Here is a 26,795-nt window from a genome sequence, read left to right as displayed (position 1 = left end):
TTTGTCCTTCTTGTAAAAAAAAAAACAACAACAACAACAACAACAAACAAGTTGTTTATTAACTAACAAAACTTTTCCTGTAATCGAATGTAAGTATAAATTTGTCTGCTAAAGATTATTAGAAATGAGATTAGAGAATCCTTGACTCACTTCCATTCCAATTAAATAAAAAGTTCCCCTTCATTCCATCTTGCTGACGCATTATGTAAAGATCTCTATCGCTTCAATAAACTTTTTTCATCACTTCCATTTCTGTGGCACTATCTGTTCAAGCCTTCCACAGTGCACATTACTCATTAGAATTCAAACAACTGTAACCAATTAGGGTAATCCCCAGATGTGATCTTGACTGGTGTAAATCTTTAAAAAAATAATTAAAGCAGAAGTCTCAGAAATAAAGGAAAACAGTTTATCCGCTCTTCAGCTGTAACTCCGCTCACCATTCATGTATTCCTGTACTCAAAACCCGATACTAAGATTAAAACTTCTATGGCAAAACGTCAGTCAGTGATGAGACACCTAAAAGTTACACAACCTGAAGTTTCCCTCTGATCTATGAAGCAAGTTGCAGGACCACATCATAGAAAACAACGGAGAAAGTGAGATAATTAACGGAAAAAAGCTGTGGCAGAATACCAGGAAAAAATATAGAGTTGAGCCATTATTCAAATTTTGCATGTAAACTAACAAAAAGGAAAACCCTACAGAGATGTTTGTGTAAGTTTTATTGCCTCGTTTCCCTCTCTCCCACCCTACTAAAACCGCTTGCCTACCTATTCCAGAACACCTCTAGGAAACCTCTAGGACTTTTGCTTGGTATGTTAAAAGGGAACATTTTTTAAAGCTTAGGACAAAAATTAAAAATAAAAAAGGCAAACGATACCAGACACAGTGCCAAAAATATCAACAAGAAATTTCTTTCCCCTGCAACTGTAAATTCTGTAAATTCTTCACGGGCCACTGCGCTTCAATTGCAGAGTGATCCACTACCAACATACTCATCCCCTGTGAAATATGAGGCTCTGCTGTCCCTGTAGCCAGGTACAAACTCCACAGCTCAGGGGATTTGTCTGCAGCAGGCAAACACGTATGAGGCAGACACTGGGAACCCTGCCAGCTGACGCTGGTATGGTCACAGCATGCCGTACAGTATTTTGTAGGGGTATAAGTTTTAGGGAATGGCCTCAAGTTGTGCCAGGAGATGTTTAGGTTGGAAATGAGGAGACATTTCTTCTCAGAAAGAGCAGTCAGGCATTGGGATGGGTGCCCAGGGAGGTGGTGGAGTCACCGTCCCTGGGGGTGTTCAAGGAGAGGTTGGACCTGGTGCTTAGGGACATGGTTTAGTGGGTGATGTTGGTGGTGGGGGGATGGTTGGACCAGATGATCTTGGAGGTCTCTTCCAACCTTGATGATTCTATGATTAAATGTAGGTAATCACATGCAACTAAACTGACAGGTCTCACGTTTACCATACTTATAACAAATAGGTTTCTCTGCAAGTTTTAGAGAAGTTACGTATAGCTAGTCGGAAAATCATTATTAAATGAGTGCACATCTAAACTTGGCTCACACTCAAATATTTCTTCAGCTAAGAAGCCAGACATCATCATCAACAGCAATCAAAACAATATTTTTACTATTTTCCTTATGATTCCATTTTCAGCCGAATTACCACTTCTTGAAACAATCTCCGACAATTTCCAGTGAAAGTCAAGACGACCGTCTTTGAAAATATTTTTGTCTATCAACAGAAGGGTCTGGCCTCGAGGCTGGAGCCAGCAGGCAGCAGGCCGGGTGGGATCCCTCCTGCCTTCCCTCCTCCTCCTCTTTCTTCCTGAAGGGCCCGGAGCTACCACCTGTGCCAGGACTGAGGCAGGGATCCTCCACCACAGGGCCAGGCATCCTGGCACCGTGTTGGGAGGCAAGGGTGGCAGCTGGGTCACGCGAGGGAAAGGCCTGAGCAGGAGACACGGAGGGCAAGGGCTGGCCTGCTGTAGCGCCCCTCAGCACAAGTAATGCAGATAGCCTGATGTTGCCTTGGATGTGTTACACCAAACCATGGGAAGTATGGATGCATATTTCTTAATTATCAGTACCATGCCATCAAATGCCGAACTTTTGTTAGCACATATTAGAACGTCTTTATTTATTTACCCTAGACACAGAAGACGTACGATGAGTAACTAAGCATGCGACTCATCTGAGTTGACAAGCTGCTAATATGGCAAGGCCAAACTGTTCAAGAAAAGGAGGAAGAAAAAAAAATCTGACAAATATTTTGAAAATATTGCAAAGCAACTTCAAAAAACACCCTTTTTGTGTTCTATTTTAAAAGACATTTAAAGTAAAAGTTTTATAGCACCCCTTATCTTGCTCTGTAAAACACCATACTTCTGATCGTGCCTAATTCCTGAGCACTTCTGTGGAAAATATTCCATCATCATTCTGTATTTCCCCTGAAATTAATAAATGTTAGGACTAACTGGGTGTTATTACCAACCCACAACACATGTTCCTTATCTTCAATCTGGAAGACCAGACAGCACTTATCCACTTCTAAGTGCCACTCAACAATTTGTCAGCCAGCTCTGCAGAGCCACCAAAAGACTGGGTCTAATCCTGACTACCATTAAGCATGTAACCCACTCAACTTAAAAGCAGCCTGGGATGCTTAGGAGATTCTACAGCCAGATGCTATGAGATTTAAGTGAAACAATTCTGAATTCACACACAAATGGGTATTGTTAAGCATCTCTTTGAAGACTAGAGGGACAAATTCGACAAAATTGAACCAAACAGTTGGTCTTCTCTCAGGGAGTCAGAACAGGTTCCAAAATCCAAGTTTTTCAAAACATTAATGACTAAGCCCCTGGAAGACTTCATTCAAGGCAGTGATTAGCTCCTAAGTTGCAAATAAAATGTCAAAAATGTGTTGAGTCAAACAGCAGAAACTCCTCCCAAGTTTTATTGATGTATTTTAGCAATTAAAAACATGCAAAAATGCTATATATGCGGCCCAGATCAGATTTGAAATAACTAAACTAAATTTGCCAAGTTTAGATTGCCTAAGTTCCCTCTGGAAGACTAATTTCATGTATGTGGACATCATTCAGCAGAACACTTAAGAGCTTCCAGAGAGCTTTTGTAAAGCAGAAACACTGGTTTCCTTAGACAGCAACATGCAGTTTCACAGAAATTAGCACTGTAAAGCTGTATCGCTCCATACCTATGGGAATAGGGTTACCAACAAATAAATATGAAAATATATTGTATCACTGCTCTTTCATAAGAGAACTTAAAAGTAAAACCTTTGAAAAATCTTGGAATTGTTCATTGTTGTATCTTCTACGGATTTTGAGTTAGGCTGTAAGATCTTTACCAGGTAGCAAAAATGTACTACTACAGTTAAATCATTCACTGCCATTCTTTTTGAATAATGTTGATTACAACAAAAATAGCATGTATTTAAGGTCCTCAACAGAGCTCTGGTCTCAGTGTACTGTGTAAAATTACTAGTCGGATGATAATTTTAATAACCATAAGGCATGATAGGAACTAGCTAATGAGAAATAGTTTATGCTGAAAGGGGAATTACTGCACAGAAAGGAGGTTACAAGTGAAGCTCAAGGACTATCCTATTAAACATTTTCACTAATGATTGCCATATATAGTGGGAAGATGCCTGTGAAATGTACTGATTACAGACTGTGTGAAAAGAAGGGTCAAAATCTCTCAGTGGAAAAAGCAGATACCTTGAAAACTAAAAAAGCTGCAAATCAGATGAAACTTATAGCCAATTACTACCTGATGTAAACAACAGAAGAGGAAAAAAGTGATACTATCTGAGCACAAGACAATAAAGTAGTCTTAAAACCATTGTAGTAGTGTAGGATAAGGATAACGACTCAGGGAAGATATCTTGTACAACGTCAGGCAATCATGTTCAGGATCCATGAATGCAAAGTTTAATAAGCACAGTGAAAAGCTACTGGGATGATATGTGAAGCAATAGTGCTCACATAAGATTGTGTACATTCAAGTTAACACAGTTACAGCACAGGGTTAGCTGAACATCAGGTGGATGTGAATGTCAAACAGTCTTTTAATGAAATAATGAGGAAAAACCAACTAATTTTAAGGTGAAATCTGACATTCATGGAAAAGATTATACAATCCGATTGCCTGTGATAAGATAGGCTGGGACTCCATGACCCAAGAAAGCTCCTCCATTCCTCTGTTAACATTTAAAAAAATGCCTTAAAGCAGTTTAACAAAGAAAAAATCTTTTCTAGATTATAATTTCTAGAAATTATATGTATTTTATGTATGTGAAAGCATTGAGTCATGTATATCTACCTGTAGGAGACAGACAAAAGGAAATATTTTAAATAAAATGGCACACAATCACTTTACATTTTTAGCCACACATTTGCTGGAGAAAGCAAATGCACATCTGTGTGTACATATTCTCAGCTTCAATTATGCCATGTAACAGCAGAGGAAGATTACAGAAGGTCTAATGAGGGAGGAGAAGAAACTGGGTGATCCCCAGGGTGTGGGCAGTGATTGAAATGTGCAATTGCGTTTTCAACATAATTAGCTCCCTAATTGCATAGCCAGGTTTAATTAATGCAATTACATGAGTAATTAATTACTATTCATTTTAAGAGTACTGTTTTTAATGTTTTGTTCTCTAATTTTAAGAATTAGACAGATCTCAGTATGTAATAATTTTGAAAAGTTTCCATCACATGCATCGAAAAGGGAAGAGAAGAAAGAATACCTCCTTATACCTTTGTACAAATCAAGGTTACATCAACTGCAACCTGTAGCTCTCAAAACCCCAATGTATTATTTCTAGCTTGCAAATATGAAAAACTGCATCTCTCCATTCTTGTTTCTGTGCTTTATGGGCTTCAGGTATGTCCAGGCCAACAACTTCAGGGAAACCATGAGATTAGCTTGTGCTAGAAAAGAGCCTTGGGATGACGTTACCTTGTTATGTTTCTGTCTACTATGTTTCCATATACAGTACATTTCCCTCAGGAACCAGCGTGCTCCAAACAATTTGTGATTTTCAATATTATTCTGGCATTCCTTTCTATTCTACTTTTCCCCCTATGAACACTCCACAATCAGCTCCAATTGTGCCCTGTTCATCTCAGGAGTAATCCCACTTAATTTAGTGAGTAAAATTTTTTCATTTTCTAAATTAAATGGGTTTGGGGAATATACTCCAAACAAATCTCCCATACACTTACATTTTACTTAATTTCATGCTTTCATTTACCCTATGTCATACAGCGTGGATTTGATGCTTTTACAATAACTGAACTTCTGTGGCCATCAAGTAGCTCACTGGAGTACAGCTATGACCAAGAGACAGAATAGCACTTTTTTTCTTTTCCAGTTTGTTACTAACAACAGCATTGCGTTTGGTTTTAAGCCCACGCACTCATAAATTTCACTGAACTATACAACGAATTGGCTCCTTCTCTCATCCCAACTCCAGCACATCCAGACATTTTTGGCAGATTCACTAATCTGAGAGAGGTTGGTTTTCCTACCTTTCACTGTGCTATGGGAGCTGCCAAATCAACCACTTGGAGGTTTTACTCCTTAGAGAGCATGTTAAAGGAAATGCTGCTTTTAAGATCTTTCCAGTGTTAAACAAAAACTGCTGCAGGAACTTGCACACATCTTCTAGGAATGAGATACTAAATCTTTCTGCCCTGGTAGTTATCAGATAGTAAGTATTCTTTTTCTAATCCCAAACAGTCTAGATTCATATGTGTTTTTTTTGGGTTCTTGTTTAATCTCATGTTGTCTGATCCAACAGATATTAGTCACTTAACCAGCCAGAGGCCTGTTCTCACTACGACTGTCTTCCCAGTGAAGCCACCACCTTTTGAAGAAGGCAATAATCCTGTTGCTTGTAATGTCAAGGAAAAAAAGTGCCCTCCAGGATAGGAATAGCAAATAAATTTTCAGCAAAGACAGAAAATTACTCCTTAAAACTGTAAATGAAATCAACAATATTTCTCTTTCTCACTAGACAGGAAGAAAAAGGGATGCTTCTCAAGTCAGTTACCAGCAGTGGCATTAAGAATTAAGCAGCCTAATGCTTTCATCAATATCCCTGTCATGTTCTGACATGCTGACACAAGTAAAAGATAAACACTAGTCACTCTTGCTATGGATCTCTTTATTTCTCAAACTCCGTATGCTTTTTTTGTGGTCTCGAGACAATTAGCGTTGAGAAGATTTGGTGTCAGAAGAACAATAAATAAAAATGAAGTGCAAGAACCTACTACTTTCATTTTAAGTCACCTAATCAAATGAAGCTAAGGAGGAGTGGCTTCTAAAAGCATGTGTTACAAAGCACGATCTGCTTCAAACACTATCCCATAAATATCAGCTGGTAATGAATCAGAAGTTCCCCAAAATTCCCTAAACACACCACCACCCCTGAACCCTGCCTGGTTAGAGAGCTGGATCAGCAAGCAAAGCTCGAACAAACTCCACAACCACCAGCAGGAACCGAGCCACCACCCTGAGCAGAAGGAAGCCTCCGACCACCAGCCGAGCGCTCCTGGCAGACTGAATCCCGACACCTCATTGGCACGGCACCGCAGAGTGTTTTCTTAACAGAGGAGAGAAAGCGAGCTTAAATACTCCTAAAGCTTTTTAATCTGACAGCATGTTACAATCATCACTTTTTTAAACCCGTTTTTACCCTTTCCTCCCACAAGAATTCCTCCTGGATTCCAGGATTTTGAGAAATGTTCCACAGTCTGCGAAATGTTCAAGCTTCACTAACCAAAATACTTAAGGACTGCAGTAATTAGTACGACTTCCAAATTCACAGAAGAATGACAAATAGGAGTGCCCTCCACATTTTACATGAAGTCTAACAACAATAAAAAACCTAGCACAATATTCTTCAAATAATACACCCCTCACAGAGCTCTCCCGCACCATTTACAGTTGTGATGGGGAGGGAACAGATAAGGCAGGTGGGAGACTTCACAGATGCCCTGTTATTAGATAGGCACAGATGCCTATTATTATTTACTTTAACAGAAAAGAGCTCCATGCCGGTTCTGCCTGTCCCAACGAGGTCAGAAACCTGCATCTCAAAATACAACAGCATCTCTTGCAACAGTAAGGACACAGGCCTACAATGGACAGCACTTCCAAAACTAAGAGGGATGAGGGACACGTACATTGATTTTAGTATGTATGCAATAGCCACTGATTGCAACCTAAATTAACAAGTTAGAAGAACTCAGAATAAGCTAGAAATGCAAAATCTTGGCAAGCCATCTTGTCTGTCTCTCTGACGGCACAGGAAACTTCTCAATCGTCACCCTGCGTGGTGACTTGCCCCTTCTTAACGTCACTACAAACAGCTGGACTCTTGCAATACGAGCCACATAGCAAGTACTTTTACAGTGTAAATATCTTAAAATTCATGAAAACAAAACTGACTGTACTGGAGTTAAGAGCATGCCCTGTGTTTTAAGGAAATTTGAGGGATGCTACAGAAAAAAAAGTAATGGTGAGTCTAGCTGCACTTCTACCTTATGTAACAGACAAGCTACTGGAAATCCATGAGATAATTGCCTCTCGTGGCAGTTTAGCTGCTCTTTGCAGAGCTGGGAGCAAGGCTGGTCTGGGTGTTTACTCAGGCAACATCCAGGAACGGGACAGCAGCTACCTGTTGGGAACGTGGAGCTCCTCCAGAGATACCTTCAACACAAACCAATCTACTCCTTCCAGAGTCCTATTTCAGCACGAAGTTTTACTTAACTTAGGAAATGCTTTGATAGATATGTCCTACTCAAAGGAAATTAATTCCTAATGCTAGCTTTCATACATTTGATTGGCTTTATTTATCTATCTGCTTTGTGCGATAGAAATCCTAAATCCTCACAGCTTTTAAACTACTTTTGTATACTTTTTTTTTTTTTAAACTCAACACACACTTTGGTTCACTAATGAGTTCAGCCAGAGGATGACACAAATAAGCCACGATACTCTACTTTCAAAAAATATGAAATATTTAGTTGAAATTATCACAGAATTCTCTCATTGTCTTTTCTGATCCAAAAGAAAAAAAAAAACAAAACACGATCCCCCACTAATTCTTATAACATGCTGGCAGACTCTAATAGGGTATAAAACTTCCTTCTCAGAAATTATTATATACACATATATTTTTTTACATTACTTGTGATATGGTGCTGCCCATTAAAGAAAACTGGACAAGTGCTGTCTATCATATTATCACCCATAAGAGCAGGAAGCAGAGCCCATACTCCTTCATAATCTATTCACGATGTTGAACTACTACACCAGCAGCACCAAAAACATCTCTAGCAAATTTTACAGGAAGATCAGAAATTGTTTTCCAATTATCACACGTTGGTGTTTTTCTTCTGTGTATGTGTGAAAAGCGGTCGTTTCTCTCAGCCAGCACATGGGAAACGGAGGATATCCTTTGTTGGGAATAAGCCCAGTGTGTTATTTTTCAGTTTGAAAGTGTTTAGGTTAAAAGGAGGAAGCTCACATTTCTGTTTGTCAGGATAAACAATTTTTTCCTAAGCTTGTTAGTACTGTGAGATAAGTAATGTATCATTCATTAGACAGCCTTCTTCTATTTTATACTGTTTGCATGATTTTACGTATAAAGGATTAGAATGTTCTGAATGGAAAACCAAGCTCTAGAAGGATGACACACCGAGACTCTGAATTAGCTTAAAGGCCAAAGCTGCACTGAACTGTCTTTTTGTTAACGGAAAGTTTTCTTTCAACACCACTGTCCTTCACGGTCCCAAAGCACAACTGTAATACGTGATGCCATAATCTCTCTGCTTTCTAGTCATTTTGCAGTTCTTGAAAAAAAAAATAAAACCATGGTTAAGACCAACATTTCCCATTGTATGCCATAACTGCTGCATTTTTATTTTACCTTTTTTTTTTTAATTATTTTTAATTTATTTATTTATTTTTTAATTTTTACCCCCAGGGAATGAAACACTGTTTTTGGATAGAGAGAAACTCTTAGCGCAATTCAATTTCATGGTTGTTTTCCACCTTACATAAAACTTCTGAGGTAATGGTTACGTTGAAGTAGATGAACAACTCTAAAAAATTCACCCTTGCCATACAATCTTCAAGAAGACAGTTGAGGCAGCATTAATTCACAGCGACCTAACACTGCCAATAAGACATGAAAACATCCTAAAAGAAATCAAAATCTCACAGGCTAACACTAACCTGCTCCAGTACTGTCAAAATGCCAGTCACAAATACGAAAACAATTGCATTATTTACTTCATAGCATTTGCCATGCTGAGGCCAAAACTCAAGGTTAGATGATTTTGATGCAACTCCAAGCTGATCCTATGAACCACTCGAATGTGGGCTGACAATACACAACATCGGTCTCAAGTCCGACCTGTGGTGAGGTGTTCGCCTCTAATTGCATCCCCACCGTATGAAGACCCAAGAAAGAAAGGACAAGAGTTAGCAGATCCCAAAATAATGAAAGGATGAGCAAGGAACTGTTGTGAAAGGTCATGACCATAGAGGTTAAGTGTGGTGCATGCCTCATGAGAAGCTTCTCAGACCTTTTTTTAAGTGAAAAACAGAATGTTGGAAGGAATGAGTGTAAGGAGAGATATCCAATGGTTACAACCCCTTGTACAGCACCAGCTGATAGCACTCTGTCACCAGGCTGACAAAATCTCTTCAGTAAATTCAATCACACGTAGCAGCTAATCTGCAAACCTACAATCCAACCAAGCCATGTTCATCTTTAATTTATAACCCAGGACTGTCCCAAACTAGTATCAAGAGAGAAGTAAAAAGAATGAATTAAGGTATAAAATAAAACTGCCTTCACTTGTATTTGCCTCAGTACAAATTCCATCTACTGATTTGTTTCATCTAATATAAAGCACATTAAATTTAAAGCATTTAATTAAAAAATAAAAACATATTAGCTAGTAGAATTTGGTGCCTTAATCTGTGGATCTGTGATTATATTATCTCAGGTAACTACTAAGGAAACCTGTAGGTTTGCCTACAGGTTTCAAAATTGTTGTGTTTTTTTTTTTCCCCTAAAATTAAGATTTTTTTTTTTAAAAGAATGTGCATTATTGAGGGCGATCAACAAAGAAATGGTGATAAGTTGTTATTCGTATAGGCAAGTAGAGGATCTAAAAAAAGGAGAAATAAAATAATTTAAAACAGCACATACGAAGGGGAAGTACCACCAGTAATGGCTGGTTTAGTTGAAAAGCCACCCAATTTGATGAGGGGAAAGGTCATAAGCATTTCTAGCAATAAAAAGATTGACACATCCAAAGAGGGTATTGTATTAGAAACCAGACCCTAACTATAAAGATATTCTTGGAGAAACTGGATCATTGAGCAGGCAAGAAATACTTGCCCTTGAAACATTTCCACTTTGTAACTCCAACAGCCCTGAACTAGGAGAGCACTAGGGTATCAAATGATTTTCCAAAACCACCTGAAAAGAAGCCAGAGACGCTCCAGGATTTATTTTTTCTTAAAGAGCTTAATATCTTCCCTACACCAAAAGTACATTGCTTCTAGCCTCAACAGGGTGTTTTCTGCCAAGACTGCAGGAAAGTAAAAAAACATCCAGAACACAGAATATTACACTCAATTAATTACAGTCTTAATTGCTCTCTTCTTTTAACAGCCTAATGAATAGAGCAAGTTTCAGTTTCAGTATGTATATGTAGCCCAAAGTTTCAAGTCCAATAAAGGAGACAAGACTGGCTTGAAATGTCTGTGCTAAGATCAGACATGTTCCCGTAACCAGTAGTAAACACTCAAAATAAATAACGTATATACCCCTTGCTTTCTTCCCAAAGGATCCAGAAGGTAATATGTAGGCTTTTCTCTGTACAACCTGGAAAGTGAAACTCACATGTCATGGAAGCTGACAGCTTAGCTTAAATTTAGGAGAATCTGGCTCATCTTAGGTCCCAGTCCATCAAGCCACCTTGTGTCAGTGGAGCTTCTTCCTCCCATTTCTTTGGGCAGAACCTGGGTGCACTATTGACTCAACTGACATTTCTGAGTCAGTAGTCTGAAAAGTATCCCAGGGCACATACAACTTTCATTTCAACCTTCCCGAGACACACTTCAAAGTGAGGTACCAGGAAGCCAGCTGGCAAGAGGCAGGTTTCAAATGTTTGCATAAACTGCAAGTTAACTATTAAACTATTGGCAAACAGCCCAATTCTAGGCAGAGGCACTTGCCTTCATTAAAGCCCAACAAAATAAAACAAAAACAAAGTTTCTAAGCTAAGCCACTCAAGATGTTACCTGTGTAAAACCAACATTTCATTTCAGCAGTCATTTTAACAATAAATTTGCCTTTTACTCACCCTCTGCATTGGGTACCTGCACAAGGCAACTTCTTGCTATTTAAAACCAAATCTGCCTGTCATTTCTAGCAAACCAAAAACCACCTTCTTTTCCTTCTAACAGTTTGCACACTAAAGGAACAACTGCTGTGATTTTTTTTTTTTTTTTTTAAGAAAAGCATAGTTCTCTCAGACATTCCTAGTCTTAAATGTCATACCTATCTTGTTGAAAATCCTGCAGTGAAAGCTGAAGCACGCCATTTACAGACAATATTATGATAGCTGTTGTCAACTCCTTCATAATCTTGAAGTTCAAGAGACAGTCATTTTTTAGGTTTGCAATGGAAATTCAGCTTTGGCATGAACAATGGAGAGAACAGGCACATGTAGACAGATAATTCATTCAGACATGAGCTCAGCCAGAGCGTACTCCAAGCTAGCCAGACACAAGCCAGCTCCGGTTCAGAAGTCATAGAGCTGTGTTAGCACAGCACTGTGCCCACACTAATAAAACCTGCTGAGAGGCCGGGTATATTAGGCTGGGCACAGTCCTGCGCTGTCTGGCCAACTTGAATCGAGGACAGAGGATTCTGGGTCTGTCTGCACCCAGCCATGGGGATGCACACTCCTGTGCTGTTAAGACTTCTGTGCACCTCTTCTACAAAATATGAAAAAAACATTTCAAACTAGAAGGGCTAGAGTACAGCACCATACATTCAAGAATTTAAGCATCTACCTCAACCATCACCATGATATTGCCTTGTCCTCGTTCCAGTGAAGACTTAAAAAAGAGCAATCGTTACTAGCACTACAGGGCAGTAAGTGCTGGGGCAATCAGGTGAATCCTGTTCACAAAAATGCACTTCCAACAGTTCTGAAACACAACTGTCCTCCATAGCTGGAGCTTTTCCCTCAGGCATTTATTCTGTTGTGGAATATAAGAATTGTAATTTAGTTCTTGTCAACATCTCAAAAAGACAGGACACCTCTTAAAGGTTATTCATGTCTATTTCAAAGTAAACAAACAAATAGAAAATTAGGCTGTTCTTTGGAAAAATGGTGAATCCTAGTTCTTATGAAAAGCCAGAAAACTTTTCTGTGAAAAGAGATCAGGCAAAGCAGCAAATCATTAGTTCTTTAGTTTTGCTCCAAAAATGCACACAACTAAACTCATCTTTGTCTGTACAAAGGAAATTACTCAGAGTTCCAAGTACAGGAAGAAAATGTGTCTTAATAATCTACTGACATACAAACCAAAGGACAGGTGTGCATCTGAGCTCAAATAACTAGCCCAAAAGATCAAGGAATAGAAGCGTTAAAATGAACACATTAATAACATTGAGTTTTTCTTAATAACAAATGCCCCGGAGCAGCTTAAGGCTGACACGACTTCTCCATTTTATTTTTTCTTCATTTGAAGAGGAGATTTAAAAAAAGCCAACAAAAACAGATTTAGTGAGCTACATACTTGATTTTTAGGAAATGCAGTAAGTAACCCTTCAATTATACAATACTATTTGTGCCAGACCTTTCATTCTTGCAGGGCAAAATGAAAAAGGCAAATGGGGTAAAACAGTAAGTTAGCAGAGTGTGAAACTTCTGTTCAAAAAAAAAAAAAAAGTCTTCTACCTTTGGCTTTTCTATTGTCTAAAATTAATATTCCATGTTTTTATACTATCTGAAAATATTCACTTGCAATGAACAATAGATTTTTGAATGAAAAAATCACGTCAATACTTAACATGTCTTCAGCAGCCTTCAGATGTGAAGCCACTGACAGGAACTCCAGAAGTTCAGCTTATTCAAAAGCAAATCTAGCCTGGGTAGTACATTTTAAATCAAACTTTAGGTTCTCTTTATACACAACAGCATTAAAAAAAAAAGAGGAGAGAGAATTCTTATATGTATTTATGCTTTAGCATTCATCATTTGGGAATTAATCATGGGTCCACTTTTATGCTCATGTGTCACTGTGACCATAAAACCCATAAAAAGGTATGATTGAGAGAAGTTCAGGTGGACTCAGGTACCCATAATCAAAGAACAATGACAAAGGAATACAGCATAATGTTGATTTTCATGGGAATAGCCCGTACTCCACAAAAATAATAAGACAATGTTAGGCACTATTTAAGTTTGTAGTTTATGTCTGTTAAATGTAATCTGAGATCAAAAATAATGTTTATTAGCTAAAAAATCCATATCTGACTTCAGAAACATACATACAATATTCCAAGAGCCTTCTACAAAAGTGAGACTTTAAGAGAGCAAAAAATGAGTATTTTCTGTTTGATTTATAATATGTGCAAGAATATTCAAAATAATACTTGCTGGAACAAGTTCCGACAACACCCATTGCTGGTGACAAATCAAGTCTGAAATATTTTTTTGGCTAAGTGGCAATGTTGGATATGTACCTCTAATGTGCTATACCAGTCAGGTTCATATATCATGCACACTTGCACAAAAAAAGTCAATGCTCAATTTCCAGAGAAAAGCTGAACCATAGGCTTAGTGACAGGAGGAATGCAGGTGTTTTTTTTTTTCTTCCATCTGAATTACTTAAATTCAGTAACTAGTCTATTCAAGTTTTAAAAACTGAACAGACTTTGAAATTATGGGAGTTTGTCTTCTCCAATCCCCTAATTAAAAGGGAGATAGATAAAGGCTTGGAGAGCTCTCCTTAAACTTTGCAAAGAACAAGATAAATAGAAACACTGTGTTCAGCTTCTAACTACAGCTAATGCTTGGTCTTAAATACAGAAATATTTGTTGTCCCTATTCCCATTGTTATCTCAAGCATGGAATAGCTCCAGTAAACAAAATGGTTAGAAATGGGTTCAAGAAATTGACAATTTCCATCTGAAAAACCACCTGATATAAACGACACACAAAAACTTGGTGCATAAAAACATACATTTCTTGGAATGCAAAAATTTCTCTCTGTTAGCTACTTATATAGTTTAAAATATTTTTCAAAATTAACGAACTTTGCAGTTTGTCCAGTATGTGAAGAAAGTGACTTATGGAGCGGTGTACATAATATTGGAGTTCAGTCTGCTCTTCTGCCTGGAACATTTGCTTATGTCCCCTAGTATTTATCTCCTTCCAGGCCATAAAAAATCCTAGAGTGTACTGTAGAATCAAAAACACAACTAGAGTGAAATGCTGGTGTAGTTTTCTGTGGAGTTCCCTAGCACCAGAAGGCCTGCTGTTAAGTCTCCCTAAAATCAACCCACAGGAAGAAAATGCACGCTTAACTGTTAAGCTTTTTGAGTGAAAAGCTTCTCAAGTGAAAAGCTCCAATTCAAGTATTGCACTGAGCAGAAGCTACTGCTAAGAATCACGCACAAAACCACACAGTATTTCCTCGTCAGGACACAGAAAAATATTTAGTCCATGGTATACAGTGATACAGTCATGGCATTAAAGACACTAATGAAATATTTTTCAACAAAGCAAAACTATTACCTCAAAAGCAAACTATACAGCCTCCTTTTAGGAATTCTTTTCTCATTAGCTATCTAAAGCAATTTTTTCCCATCAAAGCTCTACCTGAACTTCCTGCTGCCACTAGCCAGTTCTGGAACTGTTAGGAAAAGACATTGCAAGCTTTTGTTTTTATAAATAATAATTCAGTATATAATATAAATAATTTATGGCTATCTTAACTTTATCATGAAAAGTCAGAGAATCTAGACAGGAATCTGCAGAAATCATTTTCCAACATGAAAACCTGACTGGCACCAAATTACTGACAGTTTTAAATGAGCAGTATCAGCAACAATTTGTATTACTTACTGGCATGTAATAGATATTCATTTTAGGGGCTTCATTGGCAGTCATTAGCATTCCTAAAAAGAGATTTCCACGTTAAAAAATGTTGGTCACAAGAGGATAATGTTACTTTATATAAGTATGTATACACACAAACACACAAAGTATTTAATTCACATGAAGTAGGTTTGTACACAGGACTAGGAAAGACAAGCCTGATAGCAGGGCAATTAATAAAGCTTAATTTCCTATATATTTGTGCCTTTTGTTCTCTATCTTAAAAATGCTCAGCACAACTTAACAAAGTTCTAACACCTGCAGACTGCCAATTTTCATAACAAATTTAAACAGTTCATCCCATAAAACCGTTTAGAAGAAATCCAGGTAGTACTACTTAAAACCTACCTTGGGCATAAACCGGTGTTATTAACACAAGGGGGTTTTGGGGATTTGTTTTGCTTTGTTTTTAAACACACATCCATAGTCTAAACAATGTCGTAAATCATAATATGGTTTGTTGCTTTATTCATATTTCATCTTGGAAATCAACAGTAGATTGTCAACACAAAACGTGAGGCAGGATATTGTGGCTTCAAATGCAAGTGATTATTAGCCAGGTGGAACAAACACAAAATTTGAAATATTTATGAATATACCTAGGGAATGCTGTGAATACTCTGGATATAAAAGAACTATTGCAGAAATATTAAAATCTATGGAATATCTGGAACTGTCACAAGACTTGGTATACATTCAAAATCAGAAACTCTCAGTTTCATCCTCCATAAGAGCTTTTTAAGGACATTTGGCCTGTACGTTTAATTCAACTTTGACTTTCCCGCATAGGTGATCACCATGTAATACAAGAAGATGCAGCACGAAGAAGAGAAGAGCAATCAAGTTAGATAACATTCTGATCCAGAAGTAACATATGCCATTGAGACTATGAATAATTGGGGCAGTTACCACATACCCAGAGGGCAGAAATATAATTTACACCCAACTAGAGGAACGCAATTAACATGGGTGGAGTAATCCTTCCTACCTAATCCTTTTTATTAAAAATACACAACCAAGCTGGACTTTTAATGTTAGAAAAAAGGGGGCTTGCTTTCCTGGCAAAGCAAGAAATTTTTGAAAGCTTAGTCAGCAAACTGAGGCTTAAAACCAAACCTGGAAATGGTTACAGGCAGTTTAAGGAAAAAGCACAAATTCATAGTATATTTTGATAAATTTTGTGCTCCCTTAACTTATCAACGTGTTTGGTACTACTACAGGAGACAAAGCATTTCTCCATTGACTGAATATGAATCACTAGAGATAAACCGATAGAAATTAATTCTGCAGGTGCTTCAAAGATGACAGTAAAGGGAAAACCTCCTCTTTGGGAGTCTTCCACCAATAATTGAAGGCGGGAAAGTCGTCTTCAGAACAGTACAGGGGTGGGTGTGTATTAAGGGGAAATACAGAAACCAAAAAAAAAAAAAGGAACAAGTCTGTGAAAGGAGAAGTCTACTGTGCACTATTCATTGTTTCAGCTCATTATTTCTAACCAATTTTTACGGGAAGGGAGACCACACCCTAATAAACTACACAGCGGTCTAGTGCGATCACTTAAAAAGGGAAATAAACGAGAACTCTTCTATCACAGAAGCCATTTTAACAAGACTGCATATAGAAAGTGATCAATAATACAGTATCATTCATTTAAAGAAATGAAAAAATGGGTATGAAGTGGTAGTAAATGGGAGAGGATGTTTTAGAAAATGCAAAGTTTTTACCTGTAAAAAAATAATTTTACAATAATAGAAACAAATGATGTACAAATTTCTATACACTGAAAACACTTAAGTTGCAAAAGGGTTTGCTTCCCATAGAAGGTAGTAGTACTGAAAATGGCTGCTAAAATAATTTAATTAAAAACAAAAATAAAGCAATAAAAAAACAGAAACACAGCTACTGAGAAAGATTAATTCACATTATTCTGATCCACATCTTACCATATTTCAGAATGTTGTTACAAAATGGTTTCACTTCTCCATTTTTTTATTGCTTTCGTAATTGAGACAACACAGCGTTAAAACTATTTCATTACTGCACATGCAGCAGACATTTTTACGTAAAAAGGGCTGCAACTAATACAAAGTAGCAGCTGCTTTCTGTGTTTTTAAAACAAAAACTTGAATATTACAACTATTAGAACAAGATTATAAATAGAAAATGTAAAAGTAAAATATCTACGTGTACTAGATAGCAATTTTCCCCAAAGAAAAGCATTCTAAATGGAGGTTCAATGACTTCTGCTTTGTGACATTTCTGACATTATTCTCTTCAAGTCTGAAACACAATCTGTGTATTTCTCATGAATCAAATTCTGAATTCTGACCCACATCAGTGAAATTAAGTAGGTAAATGGGTATTGTTCCATGCAGTGATGAACAGCAGAGCTGTTTTAAGGGAATGAAAGAGCGTAAGGGAAAGATTAGGTTACAGGCTTTCTGAGCAGTAGTTTCACATGAAGTCTAAGCACAGACTGGGCAAAGGTCCTGGGACTTGCTGTGCCACGCCAGCTTCTAAACATCCTGGGGTGCCCTGAGAATGCTGAGACCCCAGTGACAACACTGAGCTACACTCATACTATCAATTAAATGTTATTGCCTTTCCTGCTTTCCTCAGCTGCAACATTTGTATTACTGGAAGTATTTCCTTATTTTCAGATGTAATCATTCTTTACATTCTAAACTTGCATGAGGCAGTGCCAGGCATCCTAAATTTTGTAGAAACAGTATTTATTACAAACGTGAATGCACCACCTCTCACCTTAAATCTCTTCGTTTTCACTGAAACACCTTCAAGTTTTTCCCCTCTGCCTTCACAAGGTTATAAATTACAACCTAATTTTCAGGCCACAACAGCTCTTACAAAAGGCTCAAACCTGCCCTCCCTAAAGACATGGTCAAAGAAGAAAGAAAAAGCAAAACTGACTCGTGAGGAGACATGGAACAGAGGACTGCAATGCACACTCTAGATGACTGGGATCAGACCTGTAGAAAACCAATGTCCCATAAGCAACATTAAATAGACAGGTGCATTTAATTCTGTGCTACGAGATTCGTCCTGCAGAGTCTCACAAAAATCATTTAAGCCCAAATCAGCACTTGAGGTACATCTACATACCACACAGACTGTAGAACGTCCATAGCTGTGTAACATCCATCCTTATAGATATTTAAACTTGACTGGTTATGACCAGAGCAACCTGTCCAGGCTTTGAAGTAGGATCTTACTTAAAAATTGGCCTTGCTTTGAGCAGAGAACATACAGCCCCCAGAGGTCCTTTCTAAATTATGCTAAGATTCTACATAACTTTGTTATCTTTCCCTCCATATCATGACCCCTTCGTTATCAATCCTGCACGGATGTTAATTCACTCCAGGACTCTCATTTGGATCAAACCGATAAGCTCAAAGGTGAAACCTGGATGAGATGCTATATGTAATTCACTTCAATGACCTTTTTCTGTAATGCTCTTCCTGTGGCCTCTATGGAAGAGGGAGGACCAGGTTTGGCTACCTCCACGTTGCACAGCCCACACTGTTACACAGCTGCTCTCCAACACCCCCAGAAGAACTCATGCGTACAACCAGAGCACGCAAGATGCGCCCTCAGCGCCACGCCATAAGCTCCCTTTTTGGCAGGCTTCAATTTTTTGCCTAAAGTATTTCTGGCACATTAATCTGGGAAAAACAAATATATGGAACACAAATTAGAATGCTATTGATACATTTTTTTGAAGACTCAGAAAAAAAAACAAAAAAAAACCAGTCCAATTGCTAAGTACTGTAACACCATTCTTTTTCAGAGGGGGGAAAACCTGAGCAGCATGGAAGGGAGCTAGTAATTTCACCAAGATCCTGCAGACCCTTATGTTGCTGCTGCTGCATAAAGTCAAAACGGCTTACCATCTCAGCAGAACTTGAATACTAAGTTCTCATCTTACCAAAAAAAAAAAAGACATTCTTAACTGAAGTTGGCAGAAAAGGCAAGATAAGTTTTAACTCGTTAGAAATCTCACTTATCTACAATCTTGAAATTGAGCTGCTGGTATGAATCAAAGTCTAAGTCGCTCTGTCTTCACTGCTACCTCTCTGAAATTAAGATAATAGCAGAGTGCAACACAGGCATTCTCTGATCAAGAATTTTGTCCTCTGACATCTTAAAGGCCCTAATTTTTCTTTCATCTTTTTCAGTGCTGCTTTCTAAACAGGAAATGGGTGTCATACTGCTTCAGAACTAAGCAACTAAAAATTAAAAGTTTTAGTGCAGTAGACACAAAAATATTTTACACAATACGACCACCACTGTATAAAATATTTTTTCTTCACTAAGTAGGATCTGGAAACTAGTTAAAAGTGGACCTCTTTTTTGCCTTCAAAACATAATGCCATGAGACACATCAAATTTGAGATGCACAGATCTGTGCATTTAGAATTCTACACTTACAAAGAAAAGTATTCCAGCTTAACTAGGGCACAGTAAGTACTGTAACTAAAAAACACAAAAGATCAAATGGCCATAAACACTTGTAAAAATTTGTAAACTCATTGTAAAGAGGTTTTTTCCTAGCTCTAGAAAGCAAGCTCTAACTGATCTGGAGCTTAGCCTAGACAAAAGGCCAAAATTCCTTCTCTTATGAAAGACTTAAAATATTTGAAAGGGCAAAAGAGGTCAATCACTCAATTGACAGCACAACAGCTTCCAACTGCAAAGGGTCTTCGATTTAATAAAGATGAAGAGAAACCAATGACACTAAATAGCAAGTAACTATTTTTCCTAGCCCTACCACAAGGAGAAAAATAGACTTAATTTACATCACCTAAATAAAAAAACCACAGTTTGGGTTAACACACGCTTTCCCTTTTGAACTTAACAAGACATTAATATATCTAATGTACCTGAATTTGGATAAAGACAGACATCATTGATGTCATATTCTGGCTCCATTGAAGTAAATATCTTCCCCTGTAATTGAAGGAAGATAATAGATTATAAAGAATTCCAAACAATATAATGAAATTTAGTAAATATAAACATTATGAATAGCCATTATAGAAGCTAAGAAATATGATGGCATCAAGATGGCAGAGATTTTGCAGAACAATAAAATGTTATTAAAGTATCTGATCATAACATAGGAACTTTGTACTGTGCTCTGTCTCCTATCAGATCTCTTACAAGGGAGTGTTGTCTACTGCTTATCGAGGACACAGCAATGTACTGTGGCACCTCTGATTTCTTGGCTCACACTTCTGTGTTGAAAAATTATGGCAGTTCAGCTTCATTTTATTTTCTGTTAAAGGAGGATGAGGTCCGTAAGTTCCTGGTACATTGCCAGTGCAACCCTTGTTTTGTTCAAGTCTGAATACGGTAGTTTTAAGTAATTTCATTTTGTTAAGTACATTAGCTGAAATGATGGATGGGGAGTGGAATTTTATTCTGGAGCTTGGTTCTTCCACCCTGCCCATGTCTACCTAAAATGAAGTATGGCTCAGCGCTTTATTTGTAAATTACAAACTCAGTATTAAAGAGGTCTAAACACAAAATTATATAAAAATAATAAAAGTATCCACTGGTATGTAGCTTAGGTCAGAAATGAAGTTTTAATGGTTATTTAAGAAAATGGTATAAGCAAGAAACATTTAAGAAAAATAAGAATTGGAACAGAGTCTGAAAAACACAGACAAAATACAGGTGCTCTTGTAAGCCAAGATGCAAGACAGCCAGTTAAAGAAGTGTGTCTAGCAACTGGGCCACAGAATCTGAAGCATGAGAGTACATGCCTACACGGTTCTAAACGAGGGACAGGAACAGAGCAAATTTTCATCCTATTCCTCTTTTCTCTTTCCCTGCAGCAATCCCACCTACCTTTCTGGGCCCTTCCTTTCCCTCCCAGTTATATGCTGTTACCCCACCCACCTCTGGTCTCTCCCCGATGATTAATAAGAGTCCTCCCCCACGCCAGTCTTAGCAGACAAAAGCCTCATACTCCCCACCCCAAGGCACGTCTCAGCATGGGGCTATTCTGGTATCAAAGCCATATGCTCTCCACCCCACAGTCTGCCTCTGCAGTTGGTTCCCAGCCAGAGATAGTCAAGAACCAACATCTGGGAGAGGTGGAGCCAGCTGGAACATACTCTAGGAAGGAGTCCAAAGCTATCTTTGCCTTCCAGCGGTAAGAAACCCTCCCTTTTCCCACTGCAGAGGCCACCTGACAAACCTTAGAGTTTCATTCTCAGTGAGGAAAATATCTATACCTAGGAAAAATGAAGAGAGGCCACTGCAGATGTTTTAAATAATAACCAATAATTTATTTGCCCTTTAAAACAATAAAAAGTAACTGCAGAAGAGCTTACAAAAATAAAAACAACTGCTTGCAATCACAGAAAAAGAGGCTGTTGAAAGTTCATGAAGAAATACAACAATAGAGAAATGACTGCCTGAAATAGTTAGAAAATAAGCGCCTCTAAACTACTGTAACTGCTCCTGATATGTTACTGTTACATTACACAGCTAGAAAAGCATAGATACTGAATGGAGCAAGTTTTAAGGACTAGAATGACTAATGATAGCCCCTTAGACCAAACCAAATGACAGTAGTATTACTGTGAATCTATAGGGTAAGATATCTTGTGCAAGCTGCATTGATCGGAGACAAGAATAGCATAAGGTAAGAAAGGAAAGTCTTAATTAGATCGCAACTTCACTTATAGGTGCAAAAGACAGGTATAAAGATACTGTCTCTTGAAACATAATCCATTAATGTAGCATAATACACATTGTTATTTGAAGCAGATATTATAGATCCAAAATTTAAATAAATTTTGGTGAAAACAAGCGGGACCTGATTTTAACACTTCATAAACTGATCTACCATTGAAGCTGCCCTTTTTGGAGCAGAGAACTGAAATGACCAATTTTTCTCTGATGAAAAATCAGAATCGGATGTTTCTAAGCACACTAAGAAACATACAAACTAGAGCAACGGCTAAGGTACTTTGTGTTTAAATCCCTCTACTGAAAGAAGCTTCTTAAGCAGACATATACAAACAGCTAAAAAAAACCTAAAGTCTGTATCTTTATACCTGACAGGCTGTAAAATACCTTCCCAGATACCGGCTTGTTTAGCCAGACAAGGCAAAACATGTAAATTAGGACACATTCAAAACACAACTTCCCACCCTGAATTTCAGCTTCATTATTCAAGTTGAAGGAAAAAAAAAAAGTGAAAAGATCTGGATGCAGCAGCAGAGAAATACTTACTGTATCTTTGTTCCACATTTTTATGATTCGAGAATCTGCAGAGATAATTAAATCCAACTGATGCTGAAACTGAATTGACTTTATAGGCAGGCCATATTGGTGATCTTTGACTATTAATGGGTTACTAGACCGGAGGTCATATAATAAAACCTTGAAGAATAAGAGACAGATTAAACTTACGATATTATAAGATCAAGAGGAAATCACACACACTAGGTCTTCACTAATGTTTTAACTCAGATTTGTTTGCTTGTTTGTTTAAATACATGGACAGGATTTCCATAAAAGAAATCATTTCAAGTTCTGAAAATGACTTACTAAGTGAGCCCTGCTTATTCTTACAATATATTAACTACAAAATCTTTCAGTCTAGAAAAATTAAATTTGAATTCAAGAGATTGCCATCTTTCTAAAGTCCTTCTAATTTCTATTGGAATTAAAATTGAAAAAATGAACTATTTTCAAGACTCTTAGTATTTCTTAATTATTACTAATTTTTCACTTTTCAATTATTGCATTATTCTCACTCACAAGATTTAAATTTTCAGATGCCCTTCTAGATTCTGTGAGTATCGCTTTCACTCAGCAAAACACTACAGAACGCAATTATTCTTTTAGAGAAGTGCAGGCCATCTTCCAGAAACCCGTGTTTTTAATCTCAAAAATTTCCTTTGCAACTTGAGAAAGACCTCAAATCTTTTATATGCCAAGTATGAATATTAATAATTTTGGGGAAAAAAATATATATACATAAACTAAACAAAATGATAATTTCCAATAAAGTTTGCCTGACATACATACTAACATTATGACACCTACAACTCTTGCTTATGCATCTGTCTTCAACAAGCTACAGTTTTCTAAACCCATGAAAGGACCACTAATGGCAGAAAAACCCTCATACTCCACTTGACAAATGGGATGGCAACAACACAGAAATGAATCAAAATGATCTTTTATAGAAAGATAAGACATAAAAAACAGTAGTTGAAAGATAATTAATTCTGCTTCTTCAGCCACCATCAAGATACAGCATATATTTTGCATTGAGATGGCACTGGCAGAATCTAAAAAAGCTGTAACTTCCTCACATAATTGACTGTTAAGTCTTAAGAAAACTGCAGAATTTGAAGTTACCTAGGTTGGAGGTTGCAATGATTTTAAGCCAACCCTACAGTAATTCTGAAGAACAAGATCATTTGTTAAACTGCAAATTAATTTTGTCAATGTCTATCGTTGCACTATACATGTAGTTTATGGTCTTAAAAATACTTATCGTATATCTATCTTACATTAAGTGCACTCAATGTACAAGAGACCTGGACTGGCAACTGCAAGAAAAGGATCTCATAAGAACTGTTGCAGAAAAAGTTAAATCTACCTGCCCAGTAGACGTTCCAACAGCCATATTCAAAGCTCCATTAAATTTCAGCGCTGAAATAGATGGTAAACAATCTATCCTGCAAAGCACAATGCTTACAGTTAGACTTTCTTTCTGTAAAAGATGCAAATACTTTTTTAAATGTCAAAAATAGCTAAAGTAGTTACTGTAAATTAATTTACAGATACCACTCAGAAATACTACTTCAACAAGCGAAACTGTTTCCAATCACAACTTGCATAGAAAATTAGTTATTTATCTGAGCAGTAATGGCTCAGTTTCTTTGTGACTAAGAAAACCCTCTATTCACACTAGCAATGAGAGATTTTGATGCAAAATGGGAATGGTTTCTAAAAGCAAAGCTTAAAAAACAAAACAAACAAAAAAAAACACAAAAACAGAAGAATGCACTTTGAAAAGGCAGCCTTTACTCACTCTGTATCTGCTGTCACGCTGCTTAAAGCACAATCCAGCTGCCCAACTCGATTTCTAGTTCTAGGATCCCAGCATTCCACTTTACCCTGAACAGTTCAGAAAATATATTTTAAGCTTATGAAACAAATACCTGATATTGTGTTTAAATACAATTATGAATTATTCCATCTATGAATAATTAATCAAATTCCCTAGTTTGACATGAGTTGTACTAATAAGTGCATATAAGCTCCATACATTTTATCCTGTATTTAAACAAATGTAATCTGAATGAAAATGATTAATGCTAAGTTCTCCAATATTAACTGGGTACAGAGGCTAGCTAATTTCTACAGATAGCTATATTCTTAACACAAAGCTATTTTCTCTCATCTGCAAAATCTCACGCATCTCAGCAACGAAGACAGTTCTGAAATTATATCTTCACTACACTCTAAAAAGTCATCTTGTTTAACAGATCTATACTTAACACAGCAAATGAGATCAAATTAATTACGTAGGTTCCTGTTGTGATTTCTTCTTATCCTCATGCAAACCAATATTAAAGAGATACAAACACTGCTGCCCTTTTAATAAAAGGAATGCAAACATTTACCTCAGCTGTCCCCGTAGCAAACAAGAAGTGTACGGGATTTATGTCACAGACATTATTCTCTCTAAAACAGAAAAATGAGTAAGTTTAATGACCTCAGAATAATGTAACTAGAAAGATTTCTGTAATCACATATTGTTTAGCCTCGAGAAGCAAAAGTGGCGGGGGGAGGAGGGAGTGCATGTGCGGATGGCAACCTAATAACAGATTCTCATACTTAAGAGGAGTTTATCAAGAATTCTGAGCTACCAGAGAAAATCAGAGACAGTGCTGATAATTTGAGATGGATGAGGTTCCAACTGGATGTAAAGATAATATTTTTTATGCCTTGAGGATAATTAACTATTGGAATGAGCTGCCAAAAGAAGCTCTGGAATTTCTATACTCAGAGCTTTCAAGACCTTGTGGGCAAACTCATTTGAATTCAATGTTGACCATGTCTTGAGTAGGACTCAGGTTCTTTCCAACCTGAATGATTCTACAATCCTCTGCCCATGGCCACCATCCACCACCAAGCCTTGATATATTGCTCTGCTCACTGTAGTCTTAAATGACTCAATTACATCAAAAGGTCTTCCTGACGACATAAGTTAGAAGCATACATCTCCAACATATTCTGATAAACAGCCCGTCCTCTTTTCTCTCAACAGCTCCACATGGAGCCCTCTATTTCTCCAACAATTTTTTCAAAATACAAATATTTCTGATTATACTCATCCCAAAAAATTACAACTCCTTCTATTCCAAGACCTCCACATATAATACTATAACTCATCCAGTTCCCCTCCCTCACAACCTTTTCACATCTTCAAGTTTCTTCTCCCTGATTCAGATTTCATGCATGATGACCTAGCTCTCCCGGTCCAGGACTCTCCCCCACCCCTCTTTTTCTTTTTGCTGCTACTCAGTTTATATAGTAGAGCCTGCCCAAATACTGCTTCTTCCCATAAGCTCTCCTACCCACTGAACATCAGCTGTTGCTCACTAACTAGCCACTTTATCTGCTCAAGTCAGTTCTTCTCATCTGCCTCTCCCCACACAAAAGCAGCCCAGCTCCTGCTACGGAATGGTTTTCAAAAGAATCAGATATTAAAAAATATATTAATATATAATATATATATATATATAATATAATGATATATATAATACATAATGATATATTATGATATTAAAAAAATATATCTCTTTGGGCTACTCCAAGAGCAGAAGGACAAAGACATATCTAGGAAAGTACACAACCTGTGGGCAGACCTCTATATGACAACTAAATTGAGCAGTAATGGCGAAGTTTTAATGAAACGCTCTGAAGATCAAGTTATATAATACCTATTACATGTCTATATTAAGCAATTTTAATTGAGTTTTCTTCTGTGAATGTTTTAAAATGTAAAAACTTGAACAAAGAATTACAGAACACAAAATAAAATCAGGCTCAGGCTCAGCATATGTTCCCTTTCAACTCTGCAACGTATTTGGGAATATTCAGACATACTAGAGATGGAGAGCATATTAGGAGTTTGGTTCCACCTGGTGGAAAGAAGACAAACGGACATTTTGCATTACAGACACTTACGAAGCATCAGTTTGCAGGGGGTTGAGAAACCTTCCTTGTTCCAGATTTAGCCTGTATACTTCAGAACTACGAAAAAAAAATAGATCAAATTGACTCCTTTCTCTTACAAATACTGAAAAGAGGATAATGTGTATGTTCACCAATGATATTTACTACAGTGCAGTATCCTATCAGTTACTCTTTTGCCACAGAAAAGATACATTAATCCCTCTTTTAACATCCTTAAATTTCCTACAGTTTACACTACAGCTTGGATTACTAAAAGCTTTTCTCAAAATTTGCTTCAGACTTTGAAGATCTCATTTTATT

General features: G+C 37.2%; 1 protein-coding gene across 1 annotated transcript in view; it reads right to left on the bottom strand.

Annotated features, from left to right (window-relative positions):
- Positions 1-26,795, bottom strand: part of NOL10 (nucleolar protein 10) — a 48,969-nt gene that overhangs the window by 15,198 nt on the left and 6,976 nt on the right. The window contains exons 7-13 of the mRNA XM_040554380.1: positions 26,487-26,552; positions 24,917-24,977; positions 24,322-24,407; positions 23,887-23,965; positions 22,506-22,655; positions 20,141-20,207; positions 15,210-15,262 (exon numbers count right to left, since the gene is read on the bottom strand). Of these exons, the coding sequence (XP_040410314.1) occupies positions 15,210-15,262; positions 20,141-20,207; positions 22,506-22,655; positions 23,887-23,965; positions 24,322-24,407; positions 24,917-24,977; positions 26,487-26,552 (562 nt within the window). The remainder of the gene's footprint in view (positions 1-15,209; positions 15,263-20,140; positions 20,208-22,505; positions 22,656-23,886; positions 23,966-24,321; positions 24,408-24,916; positions 24,978-26,486; positions 26,553-26,795) is intronic.

Source organism: Cygnus olor, chromosome 3, assembly GCF_009769625.2.
Source record: "Cygnus olor isolate bCygOlo1 chromosome 3, bCygOlo1.pri.v2, whole genome shotgun sequence".
Classification (NCBI taxonomy): Eukaryota; Metazoa; Chordata; class Aves; order Anseriformes; family Anatidae; genus Cygnus; species Cygnus olor.
The sequence above is the reverse complement of the archived record's forward strand: the minus strand, read 5'-3'. Positions and strand labels throughout refer to the sequence as shown.